Source organism: Mugil cephalus, chromosome 23 (genome assembly GCF_022458985.1).
Source record: "Mugil cephalus isolate CIBA_MC_2020 chromosome 23, CIBA_Mcephalus_1.1, whole genome shotgun sequence".
In the NCBI taxonomy this organism is placed as follows: domain Eukaryota; kingdom Metazoa; phylum Chordata; class Actinopteri; order Mugiliformes; family Mugilidae; genus Mugil; species Mugil cephalus.
Genome location: NC_061792.1, coordinates 5,126,615 through 5,148,072, shown reverse-complemented (window position 1 = coordinate 5,148,072; position 21,458 = coordinate 5,126,615). Strand labels below are relative to the sequence as shown.

Here is a 21,458-nt window from a genome sequence, read left to right as displayed (position 1 = left end):
GACAAGAAGGGATCATATATCTCCGTAACAGTTCCTACGTACGTTTATGTGATCCAAAATTGATGGGAAATTGTCCACAGTTGAGAAGCTAACATCCTTTGACCACCACATGTGAAGGAATCCACTGGAGAGGTTGCCGAAACTTTGCTGTAACTTCGTCCACAGAGGGAGAAATGGGACATTTTGTGAAATAAGAGCAGTCTTGCCCTTTGACTACCAAAGTCTAATCTGTTGCTCCTTCACTCCCAATGAAGATTTGTGATATTTTTGACAAAATTACCTTCAGCCATTCCCTTCACAAGAATGGCACGAATGTACGTAATATCCTAAGGCTTGGTCCCTAAAGAGGCTCTAAAAGGGTCTTTTATAGAGCTACATAAGCATACAAGTGGGCCTTTTATAGAATATAATGCTATTGTTCGTCCAGACCATCTTGTACCACAAGGTCACTCAGCTTTTTCACAGCATTGTACTACACCTGGTGGTTGCATTGGGATTGCAATTGTATGATGGGCAGGTTAACTTCATACCTTTATGCAAGTAGGGTGTTCATTTGCTTGTGTCACTTATCAACTCCTCCCATTGCTCCAGATATGCTCAAACAACACCGCAATAAATTAGGCTAAAGCAAAACCCTGGGTTTGTCTCACCAGTGTTCTCCCTTCGGCCATTTTCTCCTCCATCTCTGGAGTATTCAATCTTCTTCCCCCGCCGGCCGCCCCTCAGAGCTCATCCCGACCTGCCGCCCAAACAAGCCGCGGTGTAATTGCTTGTCAGAGCTGTCTCGCGTGCCTGTTTTTCTTCTCGCCGCCGCGCACCTGACAAGAAACACATATTTACACACAAAAATGAAATTACGGGCAATTTGAGGAGCAGGGGCTCTGGCGGCGACGCCTGCTATCGAGCCGTCCAAGTCGATGAACTCCTCTCAGCTAGTATCAGCTCAAAAAACAAAGGACAAGGGTCGGTGACGGAATTCAGGCTCGGCCTCTTGACCAGATGGCGTTCATTTTGTTCTTACTCCTTTGACAATTACCTGTTTTCCTAAAGAAAAGCAACCAGTCTCCCAGGAGATGCATGCAGAAGGTAACCTATTCAGAGTGTTACAATAAATCAGCAGGGCTGAATCACTACAGCTCCGCAGGTCTGACTGCTAAGGCGTCATAATGACATACTTTACCGCCCGCATTTATGCAAAAAGGGCTTAATACAGCACTACTCTGTGATTTGCTGTTATAATTACCCACCTTAACTAATTACAGTGACTCGTTTAGATGAGTCTGGGACATTCATTGTAAAATACTAATTACATATAAATTGGGAGAAACTAAATTCTTCGTCAAACAGCAACAACTTTCAGTTTGTTTAATGGACTCAGAAACCGAGTCGAGTGATTAAATCCCAAATTAATGTGTTTATTCAGACAGGGTCAGGTGTGTTTCATTAATGGAGGCCATTATTTGGTTAAACACCAGGTTTTTGCTTGAATTTTACTCGATCATCCTTTAAGGGTGAGTCAGTTTTTCCTCTGCAGAAGGTAGCTGCTGTTCACTAAATCGGGAGAAAGTGACGCAAATGCATACAGCATACGGAAAATAAAAATAAAAAATAAAAATTAAAATATTTTTAAATGAAATTTAAAAATAAATTGATAGACGCGAGAATTTCTGTGTATTTGTGCTTGTTTTTTGCTTATATTTGCGCTTCTTTGCTAATCCTTACCTCTCCTTAAGAACTCTGTTCTTTCTGCAAACACTTGCCTGAGTTTATGATTTTCCTTCTTCCGCAAAAGTTCATCTTCCTGTTAGTTTGAACACACTGTATCAGCAGACAACAGCCAGGAAACCGGCGACTCTATGCAAAAAGAAGACTTGCACTCTGTATGTCAGCCATGTTTGTGGGTGTTTACTCCTGAGCCGAATTGTGTTTGACATTTGTTCCAGACAGATCTGTTTGGGCCTGGTGGTATTTCGGGAGGAGAAGTCAACAGAGCCAAGATGCGAAGCAAAGATGTGAGAAGGGTCGTGATGGGGAAGCCTATGATTGATATTCCCATTAGCCACCTGACAAGGTGAGGACAAGGCTCTGATAATGAATTGTGACACATTAATGAGCTTGTCTAGCACAGACAATACCTGATCAGCCCTCTTACCATTTAACCTTTGATACCAGTGAAAGGAAACTGCAGACAAATAAGGGTTTTGTGTCACTTGCAAAGACAGAACATGACTTTAAAAACTGTGAACTAGATGGTAGTTTGTAAGTGATATAATTGGATGTTTAGGGGAAACTAATTTGGTGGCAGTTGAAGTGCTCAATTTACTCATGGAACTTATTTATATATTTCTTATCTATTTTTTTTTTTTTTTAAAAAGATGATTGAACATGAACTGGTAATGCTTCAATAGAAGTAGTCCTTTGATAGAAAAAAGACATAAAAGCTTTTATGAACTCGACATTTTTTTCATTATTTGTAAGTAGTTACAAAGATTAAAATGAAAAGAGGACTGTCAGGGATGTTTTATGAAAATATGGCCTCCAGCCATGTTATATCTACATAATACCAACCTATTTAAAGCTAGTACTAGCTTGTTAACGTATTGCTAGCCAGCAACATCAAAGCTGACAGACATTTATCATTTAGAAAAGCCTATTTTCTATTTTATGCATTTCTTCTTAGAGAGTATACAGTGTTCAAGCATGTTTAGCATCGCTTTGTTAATTATACTTGTTAGCTAGTGACTAACAACCTAGCAAGCATGCTCCAAAATCTTCCCAAATCTCTTCACCATGGCAGCCATATTTTAAGTGATGAAACACTTGATGTGAGAAAAGCTAACTTTAACTTTTGCTTCCTGTGTTGTTCAGAGTTGATAAACGTGTATTGTCTTAAGCAGCTAGAGAGCACAGACAGCATGTTTTAGCATTTATAGCATCGCTTTGCTAATTATACTTGTTAGCTAGTGACTAACAAGCTAGAAAGTATGCTCCCAAATCTTCCCAAACTTCTTCACTAAGGCAGCCATATTTTAAGTTACAAAGCACTTGATGTGGGAAAAGCTAACTTTAACTTTTGCTTCCTGTATTGATAAACATGTATTGTCTTAAGCAGCTATAATTGATAAGTTGAAGTTTTTTTCCACTCAATGTCATTTAGAGAATTACCAGTGTCAGAAAACTGAGACGTTGCATAAAAGTATCCACTGATAATTTATATCTATGAAACACCAAACAATTTAAAGCATCACAGCTAGTCTGTTAATTCTTTGCTAATGAGCTAGCAATGCTATATAAAAAAGATGGTCCCAACAAATGTCTACATGATGGCCATATTTTAACTTTGGTAGCATTCATCGTAGAAAAACTTACATTGAACAGTTCCCTGGATAGTTCAAAATTGATAAACATTTAGTATTTAAAAATTAATATTTCAGCTATTCCCCTAAGAAAGCAATGCAGATAGTCAAGTTTTTTCCTCCATAGCGGACAGGCTACCAAGGATGCTATATAAAATGAATGGCGTTCCCAACTAATATCTTCACTATGGCGACCATATTTGACCTTAAGACTCAAAATGGGGGAAGCTACATTTGACAGTTCTTAATATAGTGTAAAGTTATTGTATGTCATTATGTGACAACAACAAAATTTTGGTAGCTTGTGCGTTTTCAGCATTTTTAGCTACGTGGTTTTGGTTCACTGCATAATTTCTGTCTGTAAGAGTCCATAACATTTAAACCCCAAAAGAGAGTAAATACTTTATAAACATACATTTTTATTGCAGCACAGTTCTGATGATCATTGTAAAGATTGTATAAGATTTATAAAAATTAAGATCATTTATGTAAAAATACAATAAGGTTTTACTTTTAATGGTTAAATCCTTTGGGGGTGATGTGCTATAACTGTATTTTACAGTAGGCATTGGACACAAGATTTTCCACATCAATCTCGCTCAAACAAGTTTCCACACATACAATGCATATGCACCGTTTGCGTGGATGCATTGATGTCGCCTTCCCGCACCTCCTCACACCTAACACCCCTCCTCCTCGCTCATTGTGACGCCGACCGTCTAAGTCTAATCCCGGGGGAGCTCATTAGAATCAGCGGAGAGTTGAGGGCCCCAGACAGGGTCAGGACAAACTGCACAGCCGAGCTGCATAGTGATGCCTTCCGCTCTGTCTTTATGTCTGTTTGGTTTGGCCGCATGTCAGTTCATCTGAGTGGATGGCAGATGAGAGATTGGCCCGCTCAAGCACTTGACAACCATGTTGAGCACCCGCACCCTCACGCATGCACACACAAACACATGTACAGACACGTACGGAGGCGGCGCACGCGTCTGCTGACATTTTGGAATACCTACTCCATCGCAGACATATGTGCACTTACTCAAAATATGTGTGTGTATTACTCACATGTCTGAATTTTTTCACGTGTGATGTGGCGTACACACAAAGAATTGACTGTAACCTCCCTGTCACGCTGCAATCTGCAGAATCCTTTGTGACGTGTGACAATAAGAGATGGGTATGAGGAAGGTCAGACCCATGGTCAGCGCTGAGACATTCATTAAATGCTTATGAATCTCAACTGGACTCCTGCATGACATTTCTGTGTGTTTGTGTGTGCTGTACGTATTTTTAGTTTGCTGCGTTTGAAGACAGTGGTACGTACAATCGATGTGTGATGCATATGGTGTGGTGACGTAAATAGAAGACATGAACAGAAGATAAAGACAAGTTATTGAGCGGAGTAAAAAGTGTACTCTCAGGTACATTGTAATAAAATTAACCGACTACCAATTGGCCACAAAAATAAAACTGCCTCCCTCTTCTGTCGGCAAAATGCCAGCAATGAATCCACAAGATCCTGAGATCTTGTCCTGAGATATCAAGACGTTAGCAGCAGCACTTTAAGGGTACAAGGTAGAAACTTCTCAGATCAGGCTCTTAGGATCTTGGGAATTTGACGAAAGTACTACAATTTTTATAAGGCATTGCGGAAAGGTACCAGAGAATAACTTTGAAAGTGAGGACATGGTCAGCAGTAATGTTTAGGAAGGTGTCACAGGAGGATCCCCAGGACCAAAGGTTTCCAGGCACAACATTGCCAAGAGCTTCACACAAGCTTGCCTTCTTCCCATACCGCATTCTACCGCAGTTTGTAGGGTAAACACTGCATAAACACTGGCCATCATTCATCAGACAAGGCCACGTTCTTCAATTGCGGCAAGGTCTAGTTCTGACACTCAAGGACCCATAATAGGTAGTGGAAAGGGGTCACCACAGGCACACACAGACTGATTTGTGACAATTTGTACCCTGTGGTCCCCAAGGATCAATGAGCCTTGGGGTGTCCATGACCTTGTCACTGGGTTAGCAGCGTTTTTGGTAGGTACTAACTCCTGAATACTGGCAAAGCTGCTCAAATGCTCCTTAAACTTGCCCATTTCTCCTGCTTCCAACAGATCATGCTCAAGGACCGAATGTTCACTTGTTCACACGCCTAAGATATACCACTGCTCGACAGGTCCCACTGGAATGCACAAGTACGCTTTCGCTGCCACCTGTCGAAACATGGCCACCATAATGCAGTCCCACATGTGGAGCCTATTTCGCAGTCTGGACAAGGCTGAAAAAGGTTTCAAAACATTCACAAGAGGGCCCTTATGCACTTGCAGAGAATACAGTAGAATGAAAATGTAGCTCTCTTGGCTGATCGGGGTAAACACTCAGAAAACACACAGAAAAAAGAAACAGTGAATGACTGATCTTGTAAAAGCTTTCTTAACAGAGTTTTCATACACCTGCTATTTTCACTACACACATTCGTTTGATGGCGCAGATTTAGTTCTACACATGCTCCCATATTATGCACTTAACTGTAGCCTCCGTTTGGCTTCAAACCTACGCTAACTACATGTGTAGCTTGGAGCTGGGAAGACCATCAGGGTACTTCTGAGTGTGCTGTATTTCCGCAGCTGTGGATACTGACAGAGTATCAGACTCGAGCTGCTGCTTATGAGCTGTTTTCGCTATGCTCTTAGTGCAGTATCACTCCATCTAAGGCAAAATCAATGACAATGGCAACACTGTAACTAATGGGTCGTTACGCTCTTGTAGTGGCAAAGGCCTACATGCGTTTTAAGACATGTGTGGGTGACAAATGGACAAAAATAGGAAATCGATATAAGTTTTAGTCGGCTTATGCTGATTGAGAAACAGTACAGGCCCTTACCTCGACCTGGCCTGCTTATTCAACCCCGCGAGTTTCCCTGGTCTGCCAGGCGTCTTGCATTCTGAGTTACACACCGAAATGCACGGTGAAGGGTGAGGAAGGCCAGAGATGCCATTATTGCTCCACAAAAGCCCGTGGACACATAAAGAGTTTATCATCTGGGCGAGCAGAGAGCGAGAGCGCTAATATCCCGAGGCTATCGCAACACTGTCCAACGAAGTCTGATTGACTCCATACATCAAAGTGCGTATGTCTCTCTCTCTCTGTGTCCTAGAAAGAGAAAGACTGGGAGATAAGAGGGGTGGGGTGGGGGCTTGACGTTTCTCTGCGCTTGTGGACGACAACAAAATCACCCACACATGGAGCTTTGGTATAATTGGGAGAGTGCTGTGGAAGATGCTACGCCGAGAGAGTCGAGGGAGGCGTTGTGGTCACAGGAGCTCAGAGCAGGAAGACAGTGGGGTGTTGGCTGCTTTTCTACCCGCCAGGGGGGCAGAGCATTATGAATGGACCAAACAGCAGGATGGAAAGCTTGATTGGAAGCAACCGGAACCTGTTTGTTGTTTAAAAAGCTCCCCTCTCTCCGTCTCTCTCTGTCTCTATGCCTCTCTCCATCTCTGTGTAATTAGGATGCTGGCTGGAAGAATGATCAGCTGTCATCCCCAATGGTGGCCTTCCACTGCCTGAATGTCAACACTGTCTGAGACCTCCTGTCTGAGTGAGCAGCACACTCAATTAAAGACACTCAGTCACTGCAGGAGCCGGTGGGACGAACCCACATTTACAAAGACACAAACACACATACACATGAGGCGAATCCGACTGCCCAACACCGCCATGTACCCGCAGAAAGACTCGTTTTGATTCTTCGCGGTCGCGGAACTCTGCGGTTAATTAAATCACAGCTCTTCAGGACATAAAAAGTGAGTATTGCTTACTATGGCTTTCTTGCATTTGCGGGAATCCCTTTGCAGACTAACGGGCTTACTCCTAGATGAAAGCGAAGGCCGGTAGATGGCTGTTGGACGCCCACCCTTCACTCCATTCGGCCACATCAAAGCGATCAAAGTCAAGGGGTGAGAAACCAAAGAGGATTTTTTTCTTTCTGCGCCGGGAACATCTGGGGTGTTTTTTTCTTAAACATTAGCCAAAAAGAAGTAAAAGACAAAATACATGTTGTGGTGTAAGATAAGTACAGCTTGACCAAAACGGCATTCGCCATCAACTAATTAGTCAAGAAAAAAAGGTTTAGTTGCCCAAATATTTGTCCTGTATTTTATCATAATCAACTAACTGAAGGCAGAATTAAGAAGTTATTCAGTGATCATGACACTTCAAGAAAAAGTATCGGTATCGGCAATACTAGCACTGTATTGACTTGGTATCGGATCGATACCAAAATTCCCAGCATCGCCTATCCCTATCCGCGTGTGTTTATCTACGTGGTAATTCTGCGGGTGTGTGAAGTTTTCTGCGAAAGAAAGGGACATTGTTTTCAGAAGAATGGAGGGACTTTGTGAGCACTGTAGAAATTAGAGCTCTCCATCTCTGTCCCCAGGCCAGTCTGTGTGTGTTGTTAGGGCTCACTGCAAAAATAAGGAAAGAAAAGTCAGAGATCTCCCGCTGAAAATCTCCATTAAGCAGTGAAAAACATCTGTGAGTACGGAAGAAAAAGGGTCAAACCATGTTATATGTCATATGGAGGTCAACGTCTGTCAGTGTTGAAAATTTTTTTTAATCAATTAATTTATTTTTTTATCAGTAGCTGCGTTTCCATTACAGTTTTTCGCAAAATAAAAGTGATATTTCTGAAAATCATACATATGATCATCATACATATTAATAACAACTCCTCTCAAATGGCAGACCACTGATTTCATCTGGAGTGAAGACTATAAGATAAAAAAGGGAAATGCCATTTTATTTGAGCACTGTAAAATGACTATGTAAAATGCAATTTCAAGCTTAACTAGCCAACGTGCAAGTGCCAGGAACTGCAGTTCCTTAGGTGGTCACTTCACTCCAAAAGCAATCCGTGAAGACCTCCATGTTAAAACGCCCATTTTTTCTAATAAATTTATCTAAAATTATTCCTAATTAAAGACACTGATGTTGCTCCGAATGCGGTCGAGTTTTCCATGAGAAGAGTCCATGTGGTTGCCCTCCTCCCACGGTATTCACAACCTCATGAGTGGGCATTTTCTGAGTGGTCACAAGTTATATCAGTTGATGTTTTAGGTTATCTTGCTAACTGCAACCCTTTAAGACCTAAACATTACGGTATTTGAATAACCGTACTTTACCAATGGACAAAATTCAAAGTGTGGCCAAAGCACAAACCACCGTGAGTTACCGTAACTCAAAAACTGGCCAACAGTTGCCTTGCTGCGGTGACTTCTCGTGACTTACATCTGATGTGAAGGCCACGGAATCGTAGGTCGAGGTTCTCTCGGCCTAGCCTGCCACAGCTTTACCTCCTTTTGGATTAGCCAAGATGGCGACGGCCAGAGCCACCACACTAGGCTTCAAAACGCACTCTTTAGGAATCCATATAGGAGAGAGTAGGGACTTCATGCTAGCCAAATGGATTGCCCCGACAGCTTATGTGTATAGCTCTGCAAAGTCTGAACTCCAGACATTTTCTTTGACTCTGAAGGACACAGTCTTTATTTTCTTACAACTTTCTCTAAGAATATCTCAGCACTGTTCCAACTTTAGTCTACAGCAGCTCCAGCTACCCTCTCAGTGGTGATTGTGTGCAGCTCTCTAACCCCGCCAGTCTGCCTCAGGCTGTTGTGCCCAACCTTTACCTCTATTTGGCCTCTTCTGTCTTTCCCTCCTCTCTTGTTTTTCCACCATCTCATGCTCTGATTATCATTCTGCGCGGGAAAAAGCTGCCTCGCGGGAAGTTGCCTTCCTGTCTTATTTTCTGCCGCCTCCCTCGCGTCCGGGGTGGTAATCCTCCGCTACAGACTACAAGCGTCTTCGCTGGCAGGCTGCAGATAGGTCTCTTTGCGTCCGTCTTTCCCCCAGACTTTGGTATGAGCCTCGGGCATGATGGAGCTAGCATGTCCCACAAGTTTTCAGTCAAGCCAGTGGGAAAAAAATAAAAATCCTGCTCCAGAATCCACAATAGCCTGCAGTTTTAAAGAAATACTTAATTATGAATCGTCTTTTAATCAAGTTTAGAAATGAATGATATTAAGGGCTTGAGGTTGAGTCAATAACACTCATTTAGAAGTTTCACAGAGCTCAGGGGTTACAGAAAAGATGTTCAAATCAGCAAGAAAATCAATTGACTAAAATATGCAAAAATATTTTCTTAATGATTGCAATAAATGACCGTTTGGTGAATCTGCATGGGAATTTGCAGGAACGTCGAGGAATGCTAACGACTCCGTGATTACAGGCCTCTTATTTAAAATGTCCTTTGAAAGACGCATTGACTGTGAAATCACACAGTGCGCGGGCATAACTTGGCACATTCAGCGAGTCAAACTGCCCGATCTCATTCAAAATTATCTTTACTTCAATCAGAGAAATCATATTTGATGTAATCACGATGGCTCGACCCAGTCTGAGGTCAAGCGGATGAGAAAAAGATTAAAATCCAAAACGCCGCATGAGATGTCAATATTTTCACATCCCCGCGGAGGCTTTCAAAGATCTTGTCAATTAGTCATGTGGGCTAAACTGTGGTTATTATCTTTTTTTTTTTTCCTTGACACACTCTGTCCCTAATTTAACACAGAAACACTGTCTGGATCACTGACAAACCAACATACCCAATTTTCATGTTAACATAACCGCGTATGGTTATGACACGACAGGGGAGATGCAGCCCCCGTGGTGGGAGATAACTATGATTTATGCTTCATATCTTTAACCGCATTATGAGAACATCACAATAATGGACGCGTTCTGAAGTTAATTGCACACACCAGGAGCATTTTCCATATTATTAGGATGTAAATACACCGTCTGAAGTTAAGAAGGGCAATATGTTAGTGTAATGATGTTAGATTAGCACGATGACAAGTACTGTAAAGAGGAGATTAATGCAGAGACCAGATTAATGATTCCTTGCAGGCATTAGACAGGGAGGCTTGCTGTTACAGCCTGAATGCCACAAAGTGCAGACATATAGGACATACAGAATTGTGATTTGGTAATGATGCTAAAATAAAGAAAAAATACATATACATGGAAAATCATCGTTATCATTTTGCATTCAATATTAAGCTATCCCTTATCCCTTTACTTAAATATGTTGGATTCATGTTAATGTGTATTTAAAGAAATTTGAATTTGTGGGGGGAAAATTAAAAAAAACAAACAAAAAATACGTATAAAAATGTCTAATCAACCAAAGATTTTCCGACGCCCCCTGCAGTACCTCTGCAGATCCCATAGGGGTCGCGGCCTCCCTTTTGGACCTATGGTCTAAGACGTAACATATAGACACACATTAAATTTAAATCAGAATCATTAGTCAGCATGGGAATAAAATGAAACGAATCCTCTTATCAGTTAAAACTTGCATCTGTAGCTCATGCTACAGAAAGGACAGGGGTCTTCGATGTTTTTCAGGCCAAGGACCACCTAGTGCAAAATACACATTATTAGTATCTTTCTGCATTCAGTATTCAAATATTCATTTTATTTATTTATTTATATACGTATGTAAAATGTCTAAACAACCAACGATTTTGTGACCCCCCTGCATTACCCTCTGTTGAAGAGCTTTGGGGAAGAGCTGAGTCTAGAGTGAACTACAGAGACCTTACTGAAGAGGATCATTTGATGCAACCCTGTGTTCATAGAGTCCTGTAATAAACTCGTAGGTAACACAGTAAATTTACACAAGCAGAGCAATTCTTCATTCTCCAAAAGGTACATTTTCCAGCCGTGGACTAATCATTACCACTTCATGAGAGAGTTTATGAGGAGAACGATGTTAATTCTTCTTCCAGGGCCGTTGAATCCTGGCGAGGAAACGAAATAACTAATGAAAAAAGAAAATAGAAAAATGCGCAAAGGTGGTCAACCCCTTGGCCATGATATAAAAGACTCATGAAGCCCGTGGAGCCATTTCAAACCTTGTTTCTCCTTGGTGCAGGGGAGCTCGGGTAAAACAGCCCGTCAAGGTGACACGGCGCAATTAAACAGCCGCGCTCTGTTGGCGACGAGCTGTCATCGCCGAGCTATGTCACAGGTGTACAGGGCAGCTGTAAGTGTAATTGCTACAGGCCTCCGGGATGGAGCCGATCTCCCCGTCTCCTGGCGGCGATATAGCAGCCTTCACCGGAAGACTGGCTTTAAAGGAGACTTGTAATGCACTGACAAATGGTTAGACAGCGGTTGCCAAATTAACAGTGACCTCCCCCCCTTTGGTGTCTGGCGTGGGTGATAATGTGCAAAGTCCTGTCGGGAAGTGTGCTTAATGTTCAAGATAATCTGTCTATTATGCGGGTTCAGCGCTGGGAAGGCAGCGAGTATCAATTAAATTCGCTTGTACGTTGCAAATGGGAAGCATAATTTTTGAGACGCTGATTCGAGCGGGCAGATCTAATATGGAGTTCGAATAAGACGCTACGCGAGAATAACTGGAAATAGTTCAAATGCCGTTCCTCCCCAGCTCTCTGAATTACTATGGTTGGAACTAGATGTGCTTACTAATTGAGTCTCGGCGCTCTGAGGAAACTAATAGAAAGAGGGAAAAGAGGAGGAGGTGGAAGAGGAATGAGCGGGGGTTTCTGTTCATAAACAGTGTTTACTTAAAGCACCCCCACCGCCTTATTAGTATTAATAGCAGCGACTTCAGAAAGCTCATATTCTGCCATTGGACCGTTTTGGATTATTTATGATTGAAATGAAAGCCTGGGAGTGGAGCAGCATTGGAGGAGCGCTGCATAGCAAACGATACGCTAGTTTACATAACCAACACTTGGGTAAACAGCGGATAAAGCGCAGCACGGGGCAAGATAAAAAAAAAAGAAAAAAGTTCTATCCTCACATTAGCCCTATTTGAGACGAGCTTTTGGAGGAAGCTAAGAGAACACCGTGGACCTTTTTGATGCAGCCGGTCTTCATCTGCAAGTCCTTTTGAAAGCATGAAAGCGAGGGATCTCGACTCGCGACGCACCTCCTGTAATGTTGATCTTAAGGAGGGGGTCAAAATAAGCCAACGGTGACTCGAGATCTGCGTCGCCTTTTAATTAAAGACGGCATCTGTTAAATTTTATGATTAAAGCCGTCAGCCCAGCGCGTGCCTTAGAGAACTCCGATCTGGCTTTCTGCTTTATCAACAGGCAGCGGGGGTGCCATGTCGAGCAAGGACGCCTGGGATATGAGGACTTCCCTGCTGAGGCGCAAATATCAGGTACACCCTCCCGTAAACCAAGCGGCAGCCAGGCAGGGCTGAACAATGAAGCCAATGAGGAAGTGGGAAAAAAAAAATGCAGTTCATCAAGTGGCCTCTTGAGGCTGGCTGCATAAACATGTTTACAGCCTGGTGCAGAAAACTGTTTTGGTCTCTTTGGTTTATTTCACTATTCATGCCAACTGTATGGGGGTGAATTTTTTTCTAACTCATTTAAGTAACGTATGGGTGCTGTCACAGGCCGCTAGCTGCTAGCCTTTGTCTCTCTGCTAGTCCTTACCTAAGCTAATGGGAATCTTTCGGATCATTTTAAATAAAAAATAATAGCTGTCTGCTTTGCTGCATCTCATACAAGAATCTCCAGTAACTGAATTTGGAGTATTATTTATATGTGCCAAACATAGCTAGCCTGGTAGCCAAACTTAACTACCCGATTAGCCAGCTATCGAATTAGCCTTAGGCTAGCCTTCCAGCGAGGCTCCAGTTTGTTAGCCAGGCTAACGGGAGGCTAACAATCAAACCACCACTTAAGTCAGAACACAAATAATATTTAATAATACTTTTAAATAAAGTGTGTCAGTTTGGGAAATATTAATCCATCGCGTAAAGTAGGAGACATTAATGTCTCGTTCATGTTACTTGGTCTGCACGATCAGCGTTAGGGTAACAACAATGGACCTGGTTTGGTTTGATACCAAGTGTTGAGCTGTGTTCAGTTATATTAAAATATTAATGTTATATGACGGTATGGATCCAGACATAACATTAGGCTAGATGTTGAAATAGGAAATGTGTCCCATCACTTTTAACAGAACGGATTTTTTCTTTTTTTAATTAAAGATATTAATCTCTAGATCATGACTGTATTTAATGTATTATTTATTATATATAAGGCCGGCTGCTAGCACCTCGGATAGCGATTAGCCTAGCTCGGTAGCCAGAGCTAACCCAGTAGTGGAGAGTTGGGTAGGCGGATTTCAATTTTTAAGCTGCCTTAGCTCCCAACATGACCCCGAGTCCATATTTGGAGTATCCGAGTGTGGGCAGAGTAAAGCACAACCAACATGGCGACTGCAGGCTCCGCCCACTTCGGGCTTAATTTTCGAGGTTCAGAATCCATCTAACTCGGTACACAAAATCACAAAAAGAAAAGCCAACAACTTTTTACTGAATCAATCTTTATTTATATTAAATTAAAAATATACTTTTGACAGATTCATGTAACAAACATGAGGAACGGTTTTTCTATGATATAAAGCTTTGGGTATGGTTTCAAAGTACTCGGAGACATGGTTGGCAACGGCCGAGTTGGAGAAACGGGAGCGGGGAGCGGGGAGAGGGGAGAGTGGAAAGCTAGCGTAGGCGAAGAGGAGCTGCTGATGGCGCCTTCTCTCCGTTAAAAGCATGCAAAACAAATTAAAATGGATTCTGAAGGCTCTGCATTTGGGGAAGGAAAAGTAGGAGGAGAAGGAGGAGGAGGTTGTTAGACTTGGCTCAGTAATATTTCCTGTAGAAAGTAAGCAGGTAACACCGGTTTTACGAAAGTTTACGAAAGAAGGAGCGTGTTCTCATAAGTGACCGGGCATATGAAATGCTGTAGGGGAATATGAAATGCTGTGGAGGAAAGCGAAACAGAGATTCAGACGGTCCAGAAAACCCCTCCCCCCACCCTCCCATCCCTCACGTTTTACAGTGTTTTACAGCGTTCACCTAAACTGAAACGTTACATGAGGACAGCCACGACGGTCTGGAACAGGGCCACTGAACACATGAGAAAATTGCCAACGGGCGCTTTTTAAAATCAACCCCGCCTCCCCGTTAGTTAAAAGGTACACTTACATAAAGCAAATATGTACGGCTCTTTTTTTTTTTCCATAGTTTTTTTCTTTTTGTACAAGTCGTTATAAGCAGGAGGGGAAAAACAGCAGTAGGAGAGAAGAAGTCCGATACAAATCCATCGCCTCCTTATTTACAAATTCACCACGTCGCACCCCGCTTTCAGTGCTTTATAAAAATACTATTCACATTTGTTGTTGAAGTGTGTTAGATAGATCTGGGAGGAAACCCCAAAGATTCTGTACAGTTACGCCGATCGGATTATTTAAAACATGTATGGGCTCCATTTAGAACTTGTGCAATTAAATTAAAAATCATGTACAGTAGGCGACACAACAGTGGAAAAATCCTCGATAATAATAATAATAATAATAATAATAATAATAATAATAATAAGGACAAAATCAATCATTAAAAAATACTATATAGGGGTATCACACACAAAGTAATGAATGAAAGATTTCAGAAATAAAGAATCCGAGTTTGTGCTACTCTGTAAAAAATGTCCAGTTATTTCGTCCCATGTTAGACATAAATATAATACTGTCATCAACAATAAGAACAACAATAAAAAAAAAAACAAAAAAAACAATACAAAGATGGAGGGCAGTAAAACACTCACTCTGGGTACCATGCAATGTAATATTTACTATACAACAGATTCAGTCGCAGCCTGTGTGGTAGGTAACTGCCTTCTTGGGTGATGTATGGAGGGATTTTAGTACATGGCTACATGCCGTTGCACCTTGGCTTACACTAAAACAAATCAGAATACATCAGTCTTAAACACAAGTGCTGCAATCGAGCCACTAGAGGGTTTAAGGCCGAGACATATAGCAGCAGGTAACACGACAGCCCCAACACCGAGGCAAAAACCGAAGCCACTGGATGACAAACAACGAAACCTTAAGGTACAGGCGCGTCCTTTCCGTAAATGGCGACCGGCGTTCGCCTCCTCCGCATTTCATATTTTGCCCGGGTCCGCAGTATATTTTAGGGCCAAACGAGGCTTTTCTTTGTACCTCCGTCGCCCTTTTCTCTTTTTTCTTCTTCCTCGAAACCCAGATTTGGCAGACGCTTCCATCGGCCCGTATAAACAACAAGCCGCAACGCGCTATAAATATTTCACATTGATATTAAATGCTGTCTCGATTTCACTGAATTAGAGCTCTAAAAGGGACTACAAAATACTCCTTCATCAATGAAACATGATATCATCAAAGCGGCATTATAAATACTGTTTGAAGCGAACAGAAAACGTGGAAACAAGGACATTCCTCAAGCCGGTCAGTACCACCTAAACCATGAACTCTTGGCCGCAATGCGTTCCTTTGCACTTTTCTCCAAAGCTTCCTGAAAACGACCGGATAAACAAGCTGAATATTTCAGTAATGAACGCTGGAAATCCTTTCTTACTACCCGCAACTTTGATCAAAGTGCTCGGTGGGGAGGACAAACACACACATATACATATATATAAATATGTGTATATGCCTTTACGTGAGGGTAGACTTGGTCGAACACTTTCACACACACTTAAATGCACAAATTAAATACCCTACACAGGAAAAGAAGGGTTCTACCACAGCAGAATGATGAAAAGCTGTTGAAGCTATGACAAAGCAAGATTTACCCCACACACAAATAAAGACTGGGACATGTCAGCTTTGTCAAAGCAACAAGATTTTCCTCATAGTCATAGGACTAAATTGCGATTATATTGCAAGAAGACCTCTGAGACAAACCAGCATCACACAAGTTTTTTCTTCAACTTGTACGTATGGCTTGGCGGAAGAAATGATGGCTGCAACACCAGTGCTTTTAAACAGTGTAGGTTGGCAGTTTGCCCGCAGAGGCATTGGGAGTGAAGGTAAGTAGTATTCTCTTGAGAATAAAGGGGTAAGTCCTACGTAACCTACGCACTTAGCCAACGCGGTGCAAGCCATTTATACTTGATTGCTTGTCAGTCTCTCTGTAAAAACTCCACCCAAATGCTAGTTTGTTTATTATGCCATTCGGGTTCATTTTCTTTGCGACTTTTGCCGAAGACGAGTCTTACTAATGTTTGTGTCTCCAAACCTCCTCAGTTAACCTTTCCTTGATGTGTTCCATCGTCACTGATCCAAAACAATCATTCATCAAACTGCCGAGATGGAGAACTAGCCGGAAATACTGAAGCGGAAACATGCTTTGTGGCACGTAGGTAAATTTCTGGCGAGGCGCATGTCAGGCTACGACATTACGTAAATACATATGGCATCAAAATGACGCAGAAGTATAAACCCTGTATTATAGTGGATCTAATTGTAAATTAAAAAAACAACAAGGAGGTTTAACAATTTCTTCCATGTTGCAAATAGTTTGCCAACATTAATGTGACGCATCATCAAATAAACTATGGTGCAAAACTTTTTTCAGCAACCTTGACTAGCAAATGTAGCATAGGACAATTGTCGCCTACGTTGCAGAGCAGAAGATATGGTTTAAATTTTGGTGAACAAAGGATCGGATTTGCGAAATATCTACAGACTATGTCCATATTAGGCCTCGATCATTCTCTAAACTAAAAAATGCCAATATAAAAGCACGAAACACTTAGGCTGAAGCTCCTAGGGGCAGATATTGGATGGAAATCTGGTGGAGAATGTACATTTTCACATTATGTTGGATAATTTTTTTGGTAGATTATTGGTTGTTGACTTGTGGGCAAGAGCTTTTAAGCTTTCAACCCCCAATAGTATAAAATCCGCTCTTCTACTGTACAGATCCTGTGTGAAACTTTGCTGGTGTTAACCTAAAGTTAACTTTTAATGCGGCAAATATGGCACAAGTCAACAGGGTCAAGAAATGAACTGTGTCTCGGCACTGACGACAAACAACCAAGGATTTATACCATATTTTTTTTTTTTTTTTATCAGACTTGATGGGGCTTTGCATTATTTCATGCAGTTGGCCCACTCCATTATCTTTTCCACAGTGAAATATGTAGTTTAAATCTACCGTTGGTCAGCTTTTGGCTCCATTACCACTGACTTCTATCACCTTTTTTCCCCATTTTTTCCCTGGGTCAAAGCTGGCTTGCTCATATGTGAACATACCCCCACACACCCCACTATCACACTGACATAAACATGAATAAAAAGTGGTCTGTTTTACTGTGCTCTGCTGGTGCTGTCTCGTTCATTCCTTGAGGTCTTCATTAGTTGGCTTGTTTGAACTTTCCCTCATCTCTCTGCAGAATTTTTTTCTTTCTCGCCATCTCTCGCCGCAATCACCATCTTGAGTGTGGCCGCTTTCGCGTTATTTAGCAGTATACAGCAATTTCCACAACGGCATTCTCACTCCCAAAGTCACTAGTTATTAGTTACTCATCTGAGCTAGTGATTTGAATGGTAAAACCAGCGTATAAAAATGTATGGTGTCACCACTGCAACCAGTGTTTATAAAAATGTTTACAGTGTATTTTCCCCTTACAGCCTTTGGGTTGGAAAAGCGGAGTTTGATTAGCTTTCCCAAGTAGACAGCAAACGAGCAAAACCAACAACAACAAAAAAAAAATAAAATAAACAGTAGTCGCCCTGGATAATTTTGGGCAATTTTAAAAGTGGTTGAACTACAAATGTGACAGAAGAGCTCACTGTAGTTTTGGCCATCACAGTATCACAGTAACAGTAGAAGGATGAGATGAGTTTCACATATTAGACGAAAAATTCAGGAACACATGGTATAATTTTAGAGGCAAAAAACGCTGACTGATGAGTGCTCCGTTTCTTCGCCGCTCACTCTTCTGACTGAACCTGAAGTCTTATTTCCTCCACGTTTTACACCTCACTTACTCTACAAGGTTATCCCCCCAAAACCAGACATCTTGACATATCACAGATTATATTTGTTCTGTCTGCTGATTTCAGAACCCCTTAACAGGATATTGTTCGTCCTCAGACCTTTGTGCTGGAAAACATAAAACAATAAAACATCCCCGTTCCTCTCACGAGTCTGACACCGAAGTGGCTGGCAGTGAGTTCAGGCCCCGCGAGTTGAAGCGATCGCGGTTGAGAGCTGTTCGTCTGCCTTGGTTGGGACAACATGATACGGTAAGTCCACTGCTGTGTAAGTTGTCTGCCGACGCCTACCTCCACATTCTCAGTGACCTGGAGCACAGTGTCTTATCTACAGAACAGAAATGGACTGGACTGGATATTGTGAAGGCGTGGGAGTTGGTTCGGCCCACCTCCTTCGGATGCTGCTACAGTCTACAGTGGATGACACTGGAAAGAGTTTCAGGGGGGCGGCTCTGGTTGTGGCCGCTCCGCTCTGCGTGGGACGGTGGAACCTGGAGAGGATGTTCGGATCGCTGGAGGTTAGAGTATGATTGGGGACCGTTTGGCAAATGGAAACACTCTAGACCACGGTGTTCCGCTGCCGGTAGGGTGGAGGTGGTAAGACGGTGCCAGATTTCAGGGAAAACTCAGACATGTATTCAGGGTTTTCCGCTACCGCCGGCCGTATGTGTCCATTCTGCTTATAGAAGAGCTTGGCGTTGGTGGAACCCCCTTGGGCACCATCGGGCAACGCCTGGTTAGATGATTTTGGAGGCAAGCTGTGCTGCCAGTATTCTGGATTGTCAAAGGTCACCTTCAGCTTTTTCCCACTGGCTTTACCTGACGTCAGCCCTCCGTGCTTCAGCATGCTGGTGGGGTGTGTGGCGGTGTGGCTCTGGTAGGCTGGCAAGCTGCCGTGCCCGATTGTGGCTGAACTGGACAGGGCACCTGATTGGCTCACCTGGGGTAGAGCAGTAGTTCCTGTTTGGCTCTGAATGATTGAGCCGCCACCTGGATTGCCAGGTTGTCCTGCAGATTTGATGGTGTGGTGGGCGTGGAGGACGTGAGCCGGTGGACCGTGGTGGCAAGGTATGCCAGATGGAGATGGCTGGGCTGTGGGGAGGGGGTAGTGGGGCAGGCTGGTCTGGATGGTAAGCGGGAGGTGGGGTCCTGAGGTTGTGGCTGAGATGGAAGAAGGAGGCTGCGTAGGTAAGGGCAGACCATTCCTCCTCAGGACCTCCAAGCCCAGATCAGCGGGGCTATGGAAGGTGTTGAGGTAGAGGGGCTCGTTGATGTACTCGTCCTCTCCTTTGGGCTGACTGTTGGGTGTGCTGTGGTAGCCTGGGTTGTCCAAGGCATGGATCTCCCCATTTTTGCGTCGTGAGACAAACGGGTTCTCCTCTATGGGATTCAGATATTCTGCAGCACAAGTCAGGAAAAAGGAGGGAGGGTAGGAATGTAAAGAAGAAGAAGAAGAAGAAGAGAAAAGCAGTTCAGAATAAGACAGAAAATGCAAAAAAAAAAAAAAAATCTACAGGAAAATAAAAACAAAGGAAATAGAAATTTAGTCTGCGTAAGACAGAGATCACTCGCTAATGAGAAGAGAAGATGGAGATGATAATGGTGATAATGGCAGCCACTCAGTACCAGGTGGGCATCTTGCCAGGAGTTCTTTTGGCAAAGGAAACTCCATCTGCCGGGGGGTGAAAATGCCAACAAATGACCCCTCTTCAGTGCTTCCAAGCGCTGTAATAGTGGAGTGCGAAACCTATTGATTTTGCTCACTCTTCCACTCCTCGACATTGCATCAGATGCGTTTTGCTGCAGGCTTTGTTATATTTTTGGACTACTCAAAAATCAAAGATGGTGGTTGCAAGAGCAGGGCTGATGGACTGAATTATGATCAAAGGCAAAACATGACTCTGTAGTGCTTGCCGGCATGCACCACCGTCGATGGAAACTCAGTGGGAATTTTAATCAATGGAATGAAATGAAATGAACAAGGAAAAATGACATACAACCAAAGATTGCATTTACTGAATGAGAAAGGAGAAGAAAATGTGCACAATGCTGGAATTTGTGGCACAAACAGAATGAACTTGTTTTACATTTAAATTGTGTTTCTGTGGGGCCTCCCAGAAGACTGCGGTGTAGTAAATCAATTGCTTTAAATTCGGTGCCACTGTGATCCTTTCGTTTTGTAGATTACTGATAAATTAAAATAATGAAGCGTGGTTATTTTAAGGTTTAACATTATCTATACTGTGCTGCGGATTAAATACATATCATTACAAAATACCCTGCAGGGCTGCAGTATTTTTTTTTTACCTGGACTCATTATAAACTTTTGAATAATTTTCGGTTAAAGTTACTTCATTGTCATTTGCATGCTTACATATGAAAACAAAATTTGAACTCTGGACCAGCAGCATACCAAACAAGTCCTATATATACGCAGCCCTAAGAATACACTAATGCACTTATTACAGTGATAAAAGACTGATACACAAATTTAAATACCCTCAATGAATACCACATACTCAGTGAATCAATAAGTACTGTAGTTTTGTAATTTTTACCTGAAGAGCTCTTGTCCTTCATTGGAGTCATGTACCCGTCCTCGTCGGTGTCCCCTCTGGACGTTCTCTCCCCCAGGAAGATAGTGGGGTCGGCGCTGTACCTCTGACCTCCGCTGTCTTCTCCAACGGCTTGGCTCAGGGTCTTCTTATGCAGGCTCCCGTTACAGCGCTGGTCCTCAAGGGCCGGACCTGGGCCGCCTGTAGCTTCCTGATTCGAACAAGCTTGAGCGCCTCCCATGGGTCCTTCGGAAAGGTTTGGACCACCATCTCTGTAGCCAAACTGGTTCTGAAGTAAAGGGTTGCGGACAGACAACATTATGTCGTTATCTTTGGATATAGGTTTATTCTGGAACCATCTAGCTACTTGGTAATACATTTACATTCAATTGATCTACAACAAACAGCATAAACATCAACAATAATAAAAGCTTGAGTCTGCTTATGCCAGTTTCAAGCCACCTGCGGCAAAGAAAGTGAGACTTCTAACCCGGGCTGCTGCCTGCTCAAGTAAAATTCTCTGACAAAACTTCTGTAGGTGTAGTCATCGGCCTTAAGGGACTGTGAGGGGGCACCCAGGCGAAGCTACGATTGCAACAC

The 21,458-nt window shown here is 42.7% G+C and overlaps 1 protein-coding gene across 4 annotated transcripts in view; it reads right to left on the bottom strand.

Annotated features, from left to right (window-relative positions):
- Positions 1-672: 672 nt before the first annotated feature.
- The window catches only part of LOC125000900 (receptor tyrosine-protein kinase erbB-4-like), a 264,556-nt gene continuing 243,770 nt past the window's right edge, over positions 673-21,458 (bottom strand). For 3 of the 4 annotated variants that reach the window (XM_047576648.1, XM_047576650.1, XM_047576649.1), the window contains exons 26-27: positions 20,862-21,147; positions 14,512-19,701 (exon numbers count right to left, since the gene is read on the bottom strand). In XM_047576648.1, coding sequence (XP_047432604.1) covers positions 18,863-19,701; positions 20,862-21,147 — 1,125 coding nt within the window. In that variant the 3' untranslated portion in view covers positions 14,512-18,862. Of the gene's footprint in view, positions 819-14,511; positions 19,702-20,861; positions 21,148-21,458 lie in introns of those variants that run through there. The other variant, XM_047576651.1, reaches the window with a different exon arrangement.